Source organism: Alternaria viburni (genome assembly GCF_023758015.1).
Source record: "Alternaria viburni strain BMP 2772 chromosome Unknown scaffold_41, whole genome shotgun sequence".
NCBI lineage: Eukaryota > Fungi > Ascomycota > Dothideomycetes > Pleosporales > Pleosporaceae > Alternaria > Alternaria viburni.
Window position 1 is genome coordinate 106678 of NW_026055810.1, and position 14216 is coordinate 120893.

The 14216-nt window shown below is 54.3% G+C and overlaps 8 protein-coding genes across 8 annotated transcripts; 5 read left to right on the forward strand and 3 right to left on the reverse strand.

Annotated features, from left to right (window-relative positions):
• Positions 1 to 48: 48 nt before the first annotated feature.
• Positions 49 to 1795, reverse strand: J4E79_011412 (uncharacterized protein; the record flags this gene model as incomplete). The annotated part of the gene is made up of 2 exons (XM_049360241.1): positions 49 to 1606; positions 1659 to 1795. 2 exons carry the CDS (start codon positions 1793 to 1795, stop codon positions 49 to 51), a joined length of 1695 nt encoding a protein of 564 aa, XP_049205317.1.
• Positions 1796 to 2365: 570 nt separating this feature from the next.
• On the forward strand, positions 2366 to 3510 carry J4E79_011413 (uncharacterized protein; the record flags this gene model as incomplete). The annotated part of the gene is made up of 2 exons (XM_049360242.1): positions 2366 to 2484; positions 2535 to 3510. 2 exons carry the CDS (start codon positions 2366 to 2368, stop codon positions 3508 to 3510), a joined length of 1095 nt encoding a protein of 364 aa, XP_049205318.1.
• Positions 3511 to 4960: 1450 nt separating this feature from the next.
• J4E79_011414 (uncharacterized protein) lies at positions 4961 to 5400 on the reverse strand (the record flags this gene model as incomplete). Its single annotated transcript, XM_049360243.1, has 3 exons — positions 4961 to 5124; positions 5173 to 5310; positions 5391 to 5400. The coding sequence occupies 3 exons, from the start codon at positions 5398 to 5400 to the stop codon at positions 4961 to 4963; spliced, it is 312 nt and encodes a 103-aa protein (XP_049205319.1).
• A 529-nt stretch (positions 5401 to 5929) lies between these two features.
• Positions 5930 to 6503, forward strand: HHT1 (histone H3.1; the record flags this gene model as incomplete). Its single annotated transcript, XM_049360244.1, has 4 exons — positions 5930 to 5958; positions 6013 to 6042; positions 6102 to 6135; positions 6186 to 6503. The coding sequence occupies 4 exons, from the start codon at positions 5930 to 5932 to the stop codon at positions 6501 to 6503; spliced, it is 411 nt and encodes a 136-aa protein (XP_049205320.1).
• Positions 6504 to 6996: 493 nt separating this feature from the next.
• On the forward strand, positions 6997 to 7673 carry J4E79_011416 (uncharacterized protein; the record flags this gene model as incomplete). The annotated part of the gene is made up of 2 exons (XM_049360245.1): positions 6997 to 7162; positions 7216 to 7673. The coding sequence occupies 2 exons, from the start codon at positions 6997 to 6999 to the stop codon at positions 7671 to 7673; spliced, it is 624 nt and encodes a 207-aa protein (XP_049205321.1).
• A 251-nt stretch (positions 7674 to 7924) lies between these two features.
• Positions 7925 to 9760, forward strand: J4E79_011417 (uncharacterized protein; the record flags this gene model as incomplete). The annotated part of the gene is made up of 2 exons (XM_049360246.1): positions 7925 to 8456; positions 8517 to 9760. The coding sequence occupies 2 exons, from the start codon at positions 7925 to 7927 to the stop codon at positions 9758 to 9760; spliced, it is 1776 nt and encodes a 591-aa protein (XP_049205322.1).
• A 578-nt stretch (positions 9761 to 10338) lies between these two features.
• Positions 10339 to 11205, reverse strand: J4E79_011418 (uncharacterized protein; the record flags this gene model as incomplete). The annotated part of the gene is made up of 1 exon (XM_049360247.1): positions 10339 to 11205. The coding sequence occupies one exon, from the start codon at positions 11203 to 11205 to the stop codon at positions 10339 to 10341; it is 867 nt and encodes a 288-aa protein (XP_049205323.1).
• An 819-nt stretch (positions 11206 to 12024) lies between these two features.
• On the forward strand, positions 12025 to 14176 carry J4E79_011419 (uncharacterized protein; the record flags this gene model as incomplete). The annotated part of the gene is made up of 2 exons (XM_049360248.1): positions 12025 to 13678; positions 13731 to 14176. 2 exons carry the CDS (start codon positions 12025 to 12027, stop codon positions 14174 to 14176), a joined length of 2100 nt encoding a protein of 699 aa, XP_049205324.1.
• Positions 14177 to 14216: the final 40 nt, after the last annotated feature.

The following is a 14216-nucleotide window of genomic DNA, read 5'->3' on the forward strand; positions in this document are numbered from 1 at the left end:
CCGAGGTCTCATGAAGATAATATCATATACCCTACCAGACTGATTCCCTCAACCAAGCGTCTTAGTCTTCTCCTTCTTCTCCTTCTGCCTCTCCATAACATTCAACACATCATCCGCATTATTCTTATCCCCCTTCCTCTTCTTGCCACCCCGCTTCCTCACCTTCTTCGGCCCTTTACCCCCTTCCTCGCCTTCCTCATCGTCGCCTTCAGCACCCAATCCCTTCCACTGACTGAACTTGACTTTCTCGCCTTCCCGCTCCATCTCCTCCGCGTCGTCAAATCGCGACGCTCCGAAACCCATGTCCATGTCTTCCATATCGCGATCGGAAGCTGCCAACTCCGCAGCACGTTTCTGGAGTCGCGCTTCTTTCGATGCGGGGTCGTTGGGGTCGGTGGAACCGAGGTTTTGGAGGAGTGTGGAGTTTTCGTCCAGGTTGCGGACTTTGGCGAGGGCGGCGCGGACGGTGGCGTCGGCGGCGGAGAGGTCGGAGGGTTCGGCTGTGGAGGTTGAGCGGGCTGTGGATGCGAAGTAGTCTCGTTTGGCGGGCGCGGCGGGCGCGTTGTCTTTGGGTTTCGCTGGAACGTCTTCTTCTGCTTCTGAAGATACCTCCCCTTCTGATTGTGAACCCGCGGCATCGAGCTTAGGTGCAGTAGGCTCTGGCTTCGCTGTCTCTTCGTCCGATTCGTCATCTGAGTCGTCGAAGTTTGCGAGCGGGTTGTAGTTCGACCCAACTCCTGCGAATATATCCTCGTCCTCTGACTCTTCCTTCTTCGGCTCAGGGAGGTTGTGCATGTTGATCGGCTTATTCACATCGTCCAGATCGTGACGTACTTCGGGCGCCGGCTCCTCGACCTTCTGCTTCTTAACCTTTCTCTTTTCCTTGCCATCCGGACCGGTGATGATCAGCACCTCACGGCCCTTCTCGTCTGTCTCGATGCGTGTGTCTCCCTGGGCGTTGATCTTGCGGAAGCCTGGCCCCAGGGTTGGAAACCTCTTCTCGTGCTCTGCCGCTGCGGCTGCTGCTGCCTCTTCCCGTTGTCTCTTGAGATCCTTCAGGATGTCATTGCGACTCCTCTTGACGCCAGCGACAGGACGCGGCCCAGTCATCTTCTCGCCTTTCTTCTCAGTCTTCTCGCGTGTAATGGGGCCGACATTCGCCTCTGCCAGCTCGTCGAACGCGTCTTCGACCTCTGGTACCTCTTCAGCCTCCTCCTCCTCTTTTTCTTCTTCTTCTTCTTCTTTCTTGTCTAGGCCACCCAGAACATCCTCGCCCCGCCTCACTCTCTCGAGCAGCTTCCTGTCCAAGCCCTTCACTAAATGCGTGGTCCCAACATCACCACCCGTAATCTCTTGCACCAGCTTCTCGAACGTCTCGCGATCGATCTCGCCCTTCTTCATAGACTCCTCGAGGTTCTTGACGCGTTTGGCGATCTCATTGTCTTCCTCGTCGGTGTAAGCCTTCGTGCGGTCGGTGTAGCCTGCGGCGAGCCTCGTTCCTTTGGGCACTATGTTCCTGGCCTTCTTCTGCGGGTTGTTCTTCGCGTTGCGCTCGGCGAGTTGGCGCGCAAAATCCGATTGTATTGAACCCTTGCCTACCTGACGACTGCGTATCTGTTAGTATCAGTCCTGCGCGAGACACTCTTGGGAAAACTTACGGTGTCATTGGTATGCTCGAGTGCTTGCGCGCGCCCAGCACCGCCCTCGGCGTAGCAGCGGCAGGTGACTTGCCCTTGCCGTCATCCTGTGGTTTCGGTGTTTCGACTAGCAGCCGCCGGAATTGCGAGTTGTTCATGGTGCGCGAGTTGAGAGGTTGGTGGAAAGTCGTGATTCGCAAAAGATGTGCCAAGCCTCTGCAGGCGTCTTCGGGCCTGCACCACGCGAGGCTACGCTAAAGAAGCGTGGCTGGTCTAACGCGGGGAACCTTGAGCGCTCAACACAACTCCAGCCTCGTCTACTACCGGATTCTATTGCGTCAGCACGATCACGATGGCAAATGTATGGACTTCTTGAGGCACGGACGATGCCTTAATTTGCGCAGTCTTCGGTACCCTGCCGCTTTGGCTCTAGCTGGCTCCAGGGCTGTCTGTAAGGTTGCAGCGCGATCTTGCTTATGCAGGATCACAAGACTACTGTAGGGAAATGCTACCTGTTTCCCTGTACGAGAGTTACGCTATGCCGCCACAGTAAAACGATCGTGCATAGCCCGAAAGGTTCTGTATCTTCCCCATTTCACTTGCTAGGCACCCTGCGATCCCCACCACCCCGCTTCCTCTCCGCATAAGTACTTGAACAGCCGGGTAAATTGTTGAACTCACCTCCCACGCCTCCCTTTCCTCGGTATCTGTGAAATTGTAACGGCAGTATGTTCAAGCTTCTGATTGCAGCTGCTCTTGCTGCAGTGGGCGCGTCCCAGTACGCCATGCCTAACGCGACCAATTCGACTACATTCATGAACCCGATCGTGGGCGCTGGAGCAGACCCGTAAGTCAATCCATCCAAATTATGTTACCATCCGTCTGAACATCATCCAGCTGGATGTTCCGCCACGAGGACTACTACTACATGACCTACACCAACAACGTCAACATCACCCTCTGGCGCAGCAAGTCCCTGACCTCCTGGGACGCCGCAGAGTCCAAGACCATCTTCGTCCCCGAGCCCGATCAGGCCTACTCCACCGACCTCTGGGCGCCCGAGATCCACCAAATCGACGGAAGCTGGTGGGTAATCTTCACCGCAGACCCCAACTTCGACTCCCCACCACCCGAGGTGGAGATGTGGTGCGAGTACAACTGCCCCGCCGTCAATCACCGCATGTTCACCGTCGTCGGCGAAGGCGAAGACCCCTGGACCGCCGAGTACCGCTACCACAGCGAACTCGAGACGTACGATCAATTCGCCATCGACGGAACCTACTTCCAGCACGCCGACCAGTTGTACCACATCTACTCGTGCTGGTACCACAAGTACGACGACTGGCCAGCCAACCTCTGCATTACCAAGATGTCCGACCCTTCCACCACCATCTCCCCTTTCTCCGAGCGCCAAATCATCTCCGTACCAGAATACGCCTGGGAAAAGACACCCTTCGGCCGCTCCATCAACGACCGCCTCTCCTCCAACGAAGGCCCCCAACAACTCACCAACCCCACCACCGGCCAAAACTTCCTCATCTACAGCGCCGCCCGCTCAGACAACCGCAACTACTGTCTCGGTCAGCTCGAGCTCGTTGGCGACGACCCCATGAACCCTAGCGACTGGCGCAAGCATCCTTACCCCGTTTTCTACCAAAACCCTAGCGAGAAGGCGTATGGTGTTGGTCATGCGTCTTTTACGACGTCGCCTGATGGATCCGAGGACTGGATCGTTTACCATGGTATGCAGGATCCGACGAATGGGTGGAGTGCGAGGTCGATTCGCGCGCAGAGGTTTGGCTGGAATGAGGATGGGAGCCCGGACTTTCCTAAGCCGGGATATGGGCCGTATCAGGTTCCTAGTGGGCAGTAGAGAGGTGTTTGAAGTGGTGTCTTGGTCTGTGGGATGATGGCGGGGTTGTGTACCTGCTCTTGCTCTGCGGTTGGTTTGCTTGTATCTTCCGAACGGCGGCGACCGGCTGTGTTGGAAGGGTTGTGAAGACAGCTGCTTCTGCCCTGTCTTTTGCATACAGGCCTTGGATAATACCTGGGTATCTGGACCACCCCGGATATATTACTAGCTTAATGATAACGATCATGACAAACTTGACAGACCCACGTTGAGACCCCATCTTTTGTGCGATACCCTCCGTCGTGGAGATGATGATAATAATAGATGCTGATTTTTGTGCCGATTCCAGCGATTCCTCTATCCCATGTGTGACTTGATGGCATACCGTAGACATGCGTGCCTTGCGTACACGTTCGGCGAGCGCGGCTTCCACCAAGCATGCCCACCACCCGGAAGTTTTGCGCAACCCACCACATTGCTCGGAAAGATGCGAAAACTACGTGTCTTGACCTTTCTAGATTTTTGAAGCATATCAAGACGCTCCGAAATGATTTTATGGTATCCGAATTTGGTTGGTGGTACTTATGTACTAAGATATGTAGGAAGTCTTGCTGTCAGTTTTTGGTATTTAGAACTCAACAGGTAACATCTTCAAAAAATCCCAACACCACCACATCATGCTGAAATCACCTCAAACTTCGCGTATCAACTGGTACGACACATAAAAGTACTTCACTAAGTTTTGAGAATATCTGAGCATCATTGTGGAAGTCTACGCGTTGGAGGTCTGCGGAAGCGTCTTGCGGAAGCAGCCAAACTACGCGTATATTCACAACCACACAACGCGCTTTAGATACACAGCGCGATATGAATGCAGGTATACAGTTCACGCGCATATCATGAGTTCAAAATGCTACATATCCTTCACATACCCAAGGTCGCGTTGTACGGCCGTTGGATGCAGAAAGACGTGACGTCATACGTCCAACATCCAAACTTCACAGCCGTCTTCCCGCAGGTGGCAATAAGCGCAAGCTATGAGTCATGCTACGACCGGTCAGACGGCACAGTCAATGAGTCACGGAACGTCTTTTCCATCTCGAACGCGAACGAGATGAAAGTCGGTCTGGCAAACTGTACATGGCACTAGTTCACACGCACACTAGCAAGACAAAAGGCGGAACAGCACACCGCGGAAGTGGAGCATATCAGCAATGACCACCGCGTTCACACAAAGTTCGCAGACGCGTCTCACATCACAGCAGAAGACAAGTAGATGAAGTTATTATGGTATCATTCCATGCAAATCAGAACCCGACTGATATAACCGTGAACTCCGAGCCTTCTTATACTATACAAGGCCATGACCATCCCACCAAGCACCGAAGAGGCGACCGTAGACTGCTGAAGAAGCCAGCCGGACAAAAGTCGTAACATTGAAAACCGTAAGAGCGAGAAGAAGACGACGCGCTTAACCACCGAAACCGTACAGAGTGCGGCCTTGACGCTTGAGAGCGTAGACAACGTCGAGGGAGGTGACGGTCTTGCGCTTGGCGTGCTCGGTGTATGTGACGGCGTCACGGATGACACCCTCGAGGAAGGTCTTGAGAACACCGCGGGTCTCCTCGTAGATCACTGGGGTGGGTTAGCGAGGTAGGCGAGGAAGGTGTGGAGGAGACATACTGGCTGAGATACGCTTGACACCGCCACGACGTGCGAGACGACGGATAGCGGGCTTGGTGATACCCTGGATGTTGTCGCGGAGAATCTTGCGGTGGCGCTTGGCACCACCCTTTCCGAGACCCTTGCCACCTTTGCCGCCTGGGAGACGCGTTAGTGAAGTGTTGATGGTGAAGGACGACGCGTTGAGCGCGCCGAAGTGTGGAGGTGGGAATACTCACGACCAGTCATGATGATAGATGTGGGGGGGTTGTTGTGTTGGGGAGAGGGTGTTGTTGGTTGTAGAGTGAGAGAGTGGTAGTAGTGGATTGGATGCTTTGGTGATGATGGGAATTAGTTGGGGCGGCGGGCGTCGTGTTTATGAGGCAGCGGGGCGCGTCGTCTTGCGCGCCGGATCACACGCCAGCCACGCCAGATCAAAGCCGCGCACGGGCGCGCTTTCCAGATCAACGCCCGTGCCCCTTCCCAATTGGGGCGCGCAGCAAGCGAGCCAATGGGCAATGCGCGCCGCGGTGTGGACTTGGTGGTTTTGAAGTTGCAGCGCGCGCAGGTTAGCATGCTTAGCATGGCTTTGGTGTTCCTGGTGCGCGCTGTGAGGGAGCGCAACAAAGATTGATTTTCCAGGCAGCCGCCCGCCCCCCATTTACCATATAAGCTGCGCCCGCCCACCCTCCTCCATCTCTCATCCACTCAACTCCACTCACCATCACAACAACCATCTACCACATCCACATCTCCATCTCCATTCCACTACAACAACATGGCCCGCACTAAGCAGACCGCCCGCAAGTAAGCTTCAGCCTCATCGACTCTTCAATAACTATCATACTAACAATCTCTCAGGTCCACTGGTGGCAAAGCCCCCCGCAAGCAGTTAGTCTAGCCTCAGCTCTACTTCGCACCTCATCGCAGCATACTAACTTTACTTCAAGGCTCGCTTCCAAGGCAGCTCGCAAGTCCGCACCAGTTAGTACTCCCCTTGCCTCATCATGCGATGCATCTCTAACATGCTCCAGTCAACCGGTGGTGTCAAGAAGCCTCACCGCTACAAGCCCGGAACCGTCGCTCTCCGTGAGATCCGTCGCTACCAGAAGTCGACTGAGCTCCTCATCCGCAAGCTGCCCTTCCAGCGTCTTGTCCGTGAGATCGCTCAGGACTTCAAGTCGGATCTCCGCTTCCAGTCCTCTGCCATCGGCGCTCTCCAGGAGTCCGTTGAGGCCTACCTCGTCTCGCTCTTCGAGGACACCAACCTCTGCGCCATCCACGCCAAGCGTGTCACCATCCAGAGCAAGGACATCCAGCTCGCCCGCCGCCTCCGTGGTGAGCGTGGTTAAGCTTCTCACCTTCGATATATCGACACGACTATGACAACTTCTTCGGGTCGGTGATGGATTGGGTCTTTGGGTCGGATATTTAGGCGTTTGGGTTCATGGTTCACGGTCTTCAACTCGGTTTATGAGTGCACACGAGCGGTGCTGAGCATGTAGTATATCCAGGTTAATCAGTGATGGTCACTGGCGATATTCCACGAAATCAACAGATTTCTACTTCATTCTATCTTCATCTTTGATTGTGATGTTTGCTTGACATTTGCTTGCCACTTCTTCCTGATCACTTACTAATAGTCTTTGGTGTTGATCCTATTGCGCTACCTCGACTGGTCGCGATGCGGCACTCACCCCGCAACATGACGCCCATCGCAGCTACTAACTCGCCCATCATGACCAGCACCTCGGCGAACGGTACACTAACAGCTGAGCCTACTACGATGTCTTCCCATGAAGGCTGCGCGATTGCGCGTCTTCATCCAACACATACCTCTTCACGATGACCTGGCAAACCGAATTCTGGTCATGGATGTCGCCGCCCACAGTGCAGACCGCTGAAGTCCCAGCCGTCGGCCAAAAGGCGCCCTCCACGCCCAAACTCACCATACCAGCACAAGATGGCAGGCCAATAATCATCAGCTTCCTCCGGCACTGCGGATGTCCTTGTACGTACTTTACTCAACACCATTATGATGCGACCTTACTGATATATTTGCAGTCGCAGAAAAGACCTTCCTAAACATGCGCGCCCTCGCGCCCGCTCACCCAGACATACATTTCATAGCCGTTTCGCACAGCGACCAGGCGGCTACGGACCGCTGGCTTGCATCGTTGCCTGAACCGGAAGAGAACTCCCAACCTAACCTCAGCATCATCATTGATGCAGAACGCGAAGCATATGCCGCGTGGGGTCTAGGTACGTCCAGTCTGTGGCATGTGCTAGGCAGTATACCTGGTACGAGCAAGTTGAGCAAAGAGGGCATTAGCGTGAGGCCGACTGAGAGTGGGAGTCGGTGGCAGACGGCGGGCAATTTTGGGGTTGATGCGCAGGGGATTGTGAGATGGAGTCGGGTTGATGGGAGGGCGGATGATATGCCTGATTTTAAGGAGGGGGTGGATAAGGTGCGCGGGGGGAGGTTTGAGACGGGAGGTTTTGCTGAGGCTATGCAGGGTTGATAGGGGGTGTGGTTGTTATGATACGCATGTGTAGTTTGTATGTGATGGTTGTAGTTGGTATCGCGGTTGTGCGGTTGTCGCGTTTTGCGTTGTGAAGACGCGGGTTATGTGGCGCATGTGAGGTGCGAGATAACTGTAAAGCACAACGCGTTCTTGGATCCTTCTCGCGACTGTGTGAAGAGTGCACGCTCTATGATTATGATAACACACCCGTCTCCTTCTCGTAACACATATTTCTAAAATTCTTGACTATGGTGATCAAAGACAACCCCTCGATTGGCCCGCCCACCGATGACCTCACGATAACACGCGAAAACGCGCCAACAGTCGAAGCGCGTCAAAGTGTCGCCACGCACACAACAGACCCGCCGCGGCCAGATCATGGCATCATGGCTGCACCGTCCACACGGCTGACGACTCGCGCGAGCGAGTATGGCTCAGATATCGACATCCAGTCCATCGCGACGCTGAGCGACTACGGCTCGGACATTGACATTGACGACGACACCATACTCGCCGACGCCTTTGACACGATAGCAGACGCTGCGCAAACCCAGAAGAGCGCAGTCCTCCCCAGCATAGAATTCGAAGAAGGCGAACTCGAAGACGAAGAGCAGGATGTGGACGGCTTCGTGCAGATCCATAGACCCACGGTCCTGCGCGTTGCAAAGGGCAAGGCCAGTGTCGACGCGGATGCACAGAGGGATATACAGAGCTCGCCCATGCGAGAGCGCAAGGCGCTGGAAGTCGAGTACGACGAACGATCGCGACGGGCGTGGAGTGGTGCGTTGATCAAGACTCGCAGCAGTGGCATTGGCATGACTGACGACTAACAGCGCCTAGTACCTCACAAACAACCAGCCTCTCCCCCCAGACCCTCGCAATTACGATCTGATCGCAGCATATCACAATCTACGCGCGCCGCCTCTACCACACAGGCCGTACAGGCTGCCGAAACCGACAACCGACCGCCCATCGAGCGTTTCCGAACGAAGCCCAAGAAGTGTCTTTCGGTGACTGATCTCGTCTCACCAGCATGGTGCGAACTGCAGTACTTTTACACGTTGAGCAAGTTTGGCCGCAAACCACGAACGCAGGCGATGAAGACCGGTAGCAAGATCCACCAAACGCTGGAAGACCAGGTACACACGACAGTGCCAGTGCAGGTTGAAAGCAAAGAAGACCGGTTTGGCCTACGTATGTGGAATGCTATATCCGGCCTGCGATGTCTCCGCGAGACTGGCCTCACACGGGAACTGGAAGTCTGGGGCGTCCTCGAAGGCCAAGTCATTAACGGTGTGATCGACGAAATCTCATACGAATGTCCCGACCCAGAATTCGAAGAGGAACTCGAGAGAACCCGTGCCGAGAAAAACGGCGGCATCGTCCCCCTACCACCAGGCCAACTCAGCATCACAGACGCCTTTGCAAAAGCCAGCAAACCGCCCTCTTCCAGCCCACTAGTCTCCACACCACCTTCCGACCGCCAAATCTACATCGCCGACGTAAAAACACGATCCGCAAAATCTCTTCCAACCGGCGCGTCTCTCCGCCCTACCTGGATGCAACTCATGCTCTACCGCAAACTCCTCGAATCCCTCTCCCTCAACACCGTCGACGCCGGAACCGTCTTCGCGCGCTACTCCCTCAACTCCCTCACCCCCTTCACCCCGCTCTTCCTCTCCGAAATCAGCAACATCGGCCCCGAAACCTCTGTCTCCTCGTACCCCAACCTGCTCGCCCTCTGGTCCCTACTCGTCACCGAAATGCAAGCCACATTCCCTCCTTCCAGCCTCTCCCCCATCCTCCGCGCGGAGTTTAGGTATGCGAAGACGGGGGATGTGTTGGGCAGCCGGCTTACGGTGTATGAAGCGAGTGTTGTTGATGGGTATGTGGAGAGCGAGATGGATTGGTGGAAGGGGAGGAGGGAGGCCAAGGGCGTGGAGATTGAAGAGGCGTTTAAGTGTCGGATTTGTGATTTTAGTGAGGAGTGTAGTTGGCGGAAGACGAAGGTTGAGGAGGCGGTGGAGAAGGGGAGGTTGAGGAGGGAGGCGGAGGCGAAGGAGAGGGGGAAGAGTGCTGTGTAGGGTGTGGGTGTTGAGACGATGTGATGTGTGGTTGTAGATATTGAGGGTTGAGCATTACCGCATTCAAGAAATAAACGGAATAGGTGCCTTGCAGGTTACATCATTATCATCATCAATCTGAATATTCATCAACACTTTCATGCAACGGAGGCTTTAAAGAAAGACTTACTTCCATTATCCTTTTCAATTGGTTGATATTTTCTTTTACCAGGTACTACGATCAATCTATCACATGTTGTATATAATTATATACTAACGCACTACTTCCTATATCTTACATTCTGAAATTCTCTCCTCTTGCTACATTAGTGTCGATGTAGATTTTGCTAGTCTCCTGAAGAAGGGATTGTCTCATTGCCTATGTGTTAGCAACATTATCTCACACAAGTATCCCTGATTAACATGTGTCTGGACGAACGCAACGATGCAGGTATACTGGCGTCGCCACCAATAACGTAGCTTCGACGCCGGCATTCGTCGAAGTAGTACAACCGTGACAATGAAACGCTGTCGTATGCTGCACTGTGTCCCCAGTCTTTCGCAGCGCCTAGCCCTGAAATCTACATGAGAACACCCACTCAGTTCATCTGCGCAGGAAGCGACACCACTCTCTTAGCCTCCGTAATCCCTTCCATATCCACCTTAACACCCAACTTCTCCGCCACAGTAACAAACCCTTTACTCCCCTCTTCCATCTCGATCCACACATCAACCCACCCCTCTCTCCTCGCCTCCCCAACCACCTCCTCACCCCAATCCTCCTCCTGCGCCCTCTCCACATACACAGTCCTCAACCCACACCCCTTCGCCGCCTTGAGATCATTCAAATGCGCAGCCACCATGGCACATTCCTCCGGCCTGAGCCCCAATTTCTCCGCCGCGCCCAGGTATACTTTCGGACTGGGTTTATACGTCCCGAACATCTCGGCGGAGAAGATGTGCGTGAATGGTATCTGGCTGTACGTGCGTAGATCGGAGAGCAGAGTCAAGTTCCCGTTCGATAGCATACATGTGTGAAAGCCGGCTTGGTTCAATAACGCCATACCCGCGACTGAATCATCCCAGGGGTCTAACTGATGCCATACTAGACTCAACGCGCGGATCTCTTCCTCGTCCCATAGACCCTCTAATTCCCACTCCGTAATCAGTTTCTTGAGTGCACTTAGATGGTGGTCGTCGACAGAGACCCATGGTATGGACGGGTCAGATGCGAGTCGTTTTGTAAAAGCCTTGTAGCTGTTTCGCCATTGCTGTGCAAATTGGCCCCAGTGCTCGTCGCTCATTTCAGAGACTCGAAGGCGCAGGCGCGAGGCTAGTGATGCGGTCGCGGAGTTTAGGGCGGCGTGCGCGGATTGTGATAGCGCGGTTGTGACGGTGGAGCGCCAGTTTACGCAGGTGCCGAAGATGTCGAAGAGGAGGGCTTTGGGCGGTGGGGTGAGAGACATGGTGTGGGATTTGATTGGTGCTGAGGTGGTTGGTAGTAGTGGTGTGATGGGTTGGCGAGGTGGAAAGTTTATTTTGGCTGATGGTGTAGGTGGTGGTGGTGTTTATGTATGTACGTCACCGGGAAGATTCCCCGGAAATATATCCATTGTTTCCGGGATATGTGCGATGGGAAGGTGGGCTGGATCTCACGAGCGTTAAAGAACTTGAACAAGACATTGTATTCACATTAACGGTATTCGTATCACTCTGCTTTAACAATCATGAGGTGCGCACCATCCATGTGGCAGTCGCGTGGAGGAGACGTCATAGCTCCCGAGGTCTGATCTCTAGCTCACCAGCCCCTTCCCATCCTAAGGAACTCCGCCCGGAAGACCACCATCTTTTGCATTTCAAGCTCTTTTCACAAAAGAACACAAATCGACACAAATCAGATGTAGAGCTAGCCGGATATCATGCATAAAGCACCTCTAGAAGCCTGCCAAGCAGACGTCATCCCCAACCGTGTTAGCACCCCACACTAGCGCTTTGCGGGGGAACTTGGGGTAGGCCGAGCCCAGCTCCTTCCGAGGTCAGCGTCGTCGGTCCCCTTGGACCGATCGGCAACGTTCTAAAACATCAGTGCTCATGACGCCCATATGCTTTCCCGGAAGAGCTACTCGTGCTTGACCGCATTCACTATCCTCAGGTCCGGCATATCGCTTACTTCTTGCTCGGCTCATAGCCCCATTGCCCGCGCTAGCTTCGTTGTTAGATCTAGCAGACTACTTGCGTTTTCTGCTTCACGAAACCAATTCATATCTGAGAAACGGACGGACAATATGCCTCAAGAACATATTCAAGACAAGGTCTATGCGGCCTCCATCGACAATCCCGAGGAGTTCTGGCAGCGTCAGGCGAATAACTTATACTGGCATAAGAAGCCTTCCAAAGCGTTCCAGCGGAGCGTCAAACACTTGAAGAAGAGCAATGTCTCACATGAGCACTGGGAGTGGTTTGCCGATGGCGAGATCTCGACGACGTACAATTGTGTGGACCGCCATGTGGAAAACGGCAATGGCGATAAAGTTGCTATTTGCTGGGACAGTCCGGTAACCGGTCAGAAAGAGCAGTACACATACCAGCAGTTGCTACAAGAAGTTGAGACACTGGCGGGTGTGTTGAGAGAAGAGGGAGTCAAGAAAGGCGATGTCGTGTTGATATACATGCCGATGATACCGGCTGCGCTCTTTGCTATGCTGGCTATTGCCCGGCTGGGAGCCATACACGCGGTCGTGTTTGGTGGTTTCTCACCCGCAGCATTGGCGCAGCGGATCGAAGCAAGTCGCCCTGTCGCGATCATGACGGCGTCCTGCGGAATCGAAGGAGCGAAGAAGCCTACTGAGTACAAGTCGATGATTGAAGGGGCAGTCCACAAGAGCAGCTTCAAGCCATCCAAGACCATTGTCTGGCAGAGAGATCAGCTTCGATGGGATCCGATAGTCAAAGAGGAGGGTCAAAGGAACTGGCAACGACTTGTCAAAAGCGCGAAGAACAGGGGGTTGAAGGCCGATGCTGTGCCTGTTAAGAGCGGCGATGGACTGTACATCATCTACACGTCGGGTACCACTGGGCTTCCAAAGGGCGTTGTCCGCTCTGCAGGCGGTCATGCCGTTGGGCTGAATTTCAGCATCAAGTACCTGTTCGGAGTCCATGGCCCAGGCGACGTCATGTTCACTGCAAGTGACATCGGCTGGGTTGTTGGACATTCTTACATTGTCTACGCTCCGCTGCTGGCTGGCGCCACTACGGTTCTTTTCGAGGGCAAACCTGTTGGAACACCCGATGCGAGCACTTTCTGGCGCGTCATTGAAGAGTATAAGGTGACGACCATGTTCACCGCTCCCACAGCTTTACGAGCGATCCGTAGGGATGACGGCGATAACGAATTCTTTGAGGCGAGAGGACGAAAGGGTGCACTGAAGACACTGAGGGCATTGTTTCTCGCAGGTGAAAGGAGCGAACCGAGCATCATACAAATGTACCAAAAGCTCCTCGCTAAGCACTGCGCTCCTGGTGCGATGGTTGTAGACAACTGGTGGTCATCCGAATCTGGCTCACCCATCTCCGGAATCGCACTCAGCGCCTCTGCCGGACTGGACTTCTCTTCTCAAGAACGACCCGCGCCGCTTCCAGTCAAGCCCGGCTCGGCTGGAAAGGCAATGCCTGGATTCGATGTTCGCGTTGTGGATGACTCGGGTAAAGAGGTCAAGAGAGGCGAGATGGGCAACATTGTCATGGCGATACCGCTTGCTCCGACGGCCTTCACTACGCTGTGGGAGGACGAAGAACGCTTCTACAAGGGCTACATGAAGAGATTTGATGGGAAGTGGATTGACACTGGGGATGCTGGCATGATTGACGAGGAGGGCTACATCTCTATCATGGCACGGGCGGATGATGTGATTAACGTTGCGGCACACCGCTTCAGTACAGGTAAGTGCTCTACTCATGTAATTGAAAGCGAGCTCGAGCTGACAATATCCAGGCGCCATCGAGCAAGCCATCACAACCCATCCTTCCATCGCCGAAGCAGCCGTAGTCGGCATCCCCGACGCACTGAAAGGCCACCTCCCCTTCGCCTTCATCACCCTATCCACAAACAACCATTCCGACTCCGCCGTGGCAGACGACAAGCTCCTCGCCGAAGTCCAACGCCTAGTACGCGAACAGATTGGTGCCATTGCCAGCCTCGGAGGCATCATCCAGGGCAAGGGCATGATACCGAAGACGAGGAGCGGCAAGACGTTGAGAAGAGTGCTGCGTGAGCTACTGGAGAATGCGACGCATGGGGAGTTTGACAAGGAGGTTAGCGTTCCGAGCACGATTGAGGACCGCGAGGCTGTTAATGTTGCGCGGGAGAAGGTAAGGGAGTACTTTAGGGTTAAGGGCAAGGATTTGCACAAGGCTACGGAGGCGCGGGCGAAGTTGTAGATGTAATGGGATGGGTGGTGATAATATGTAGGGTCTATCG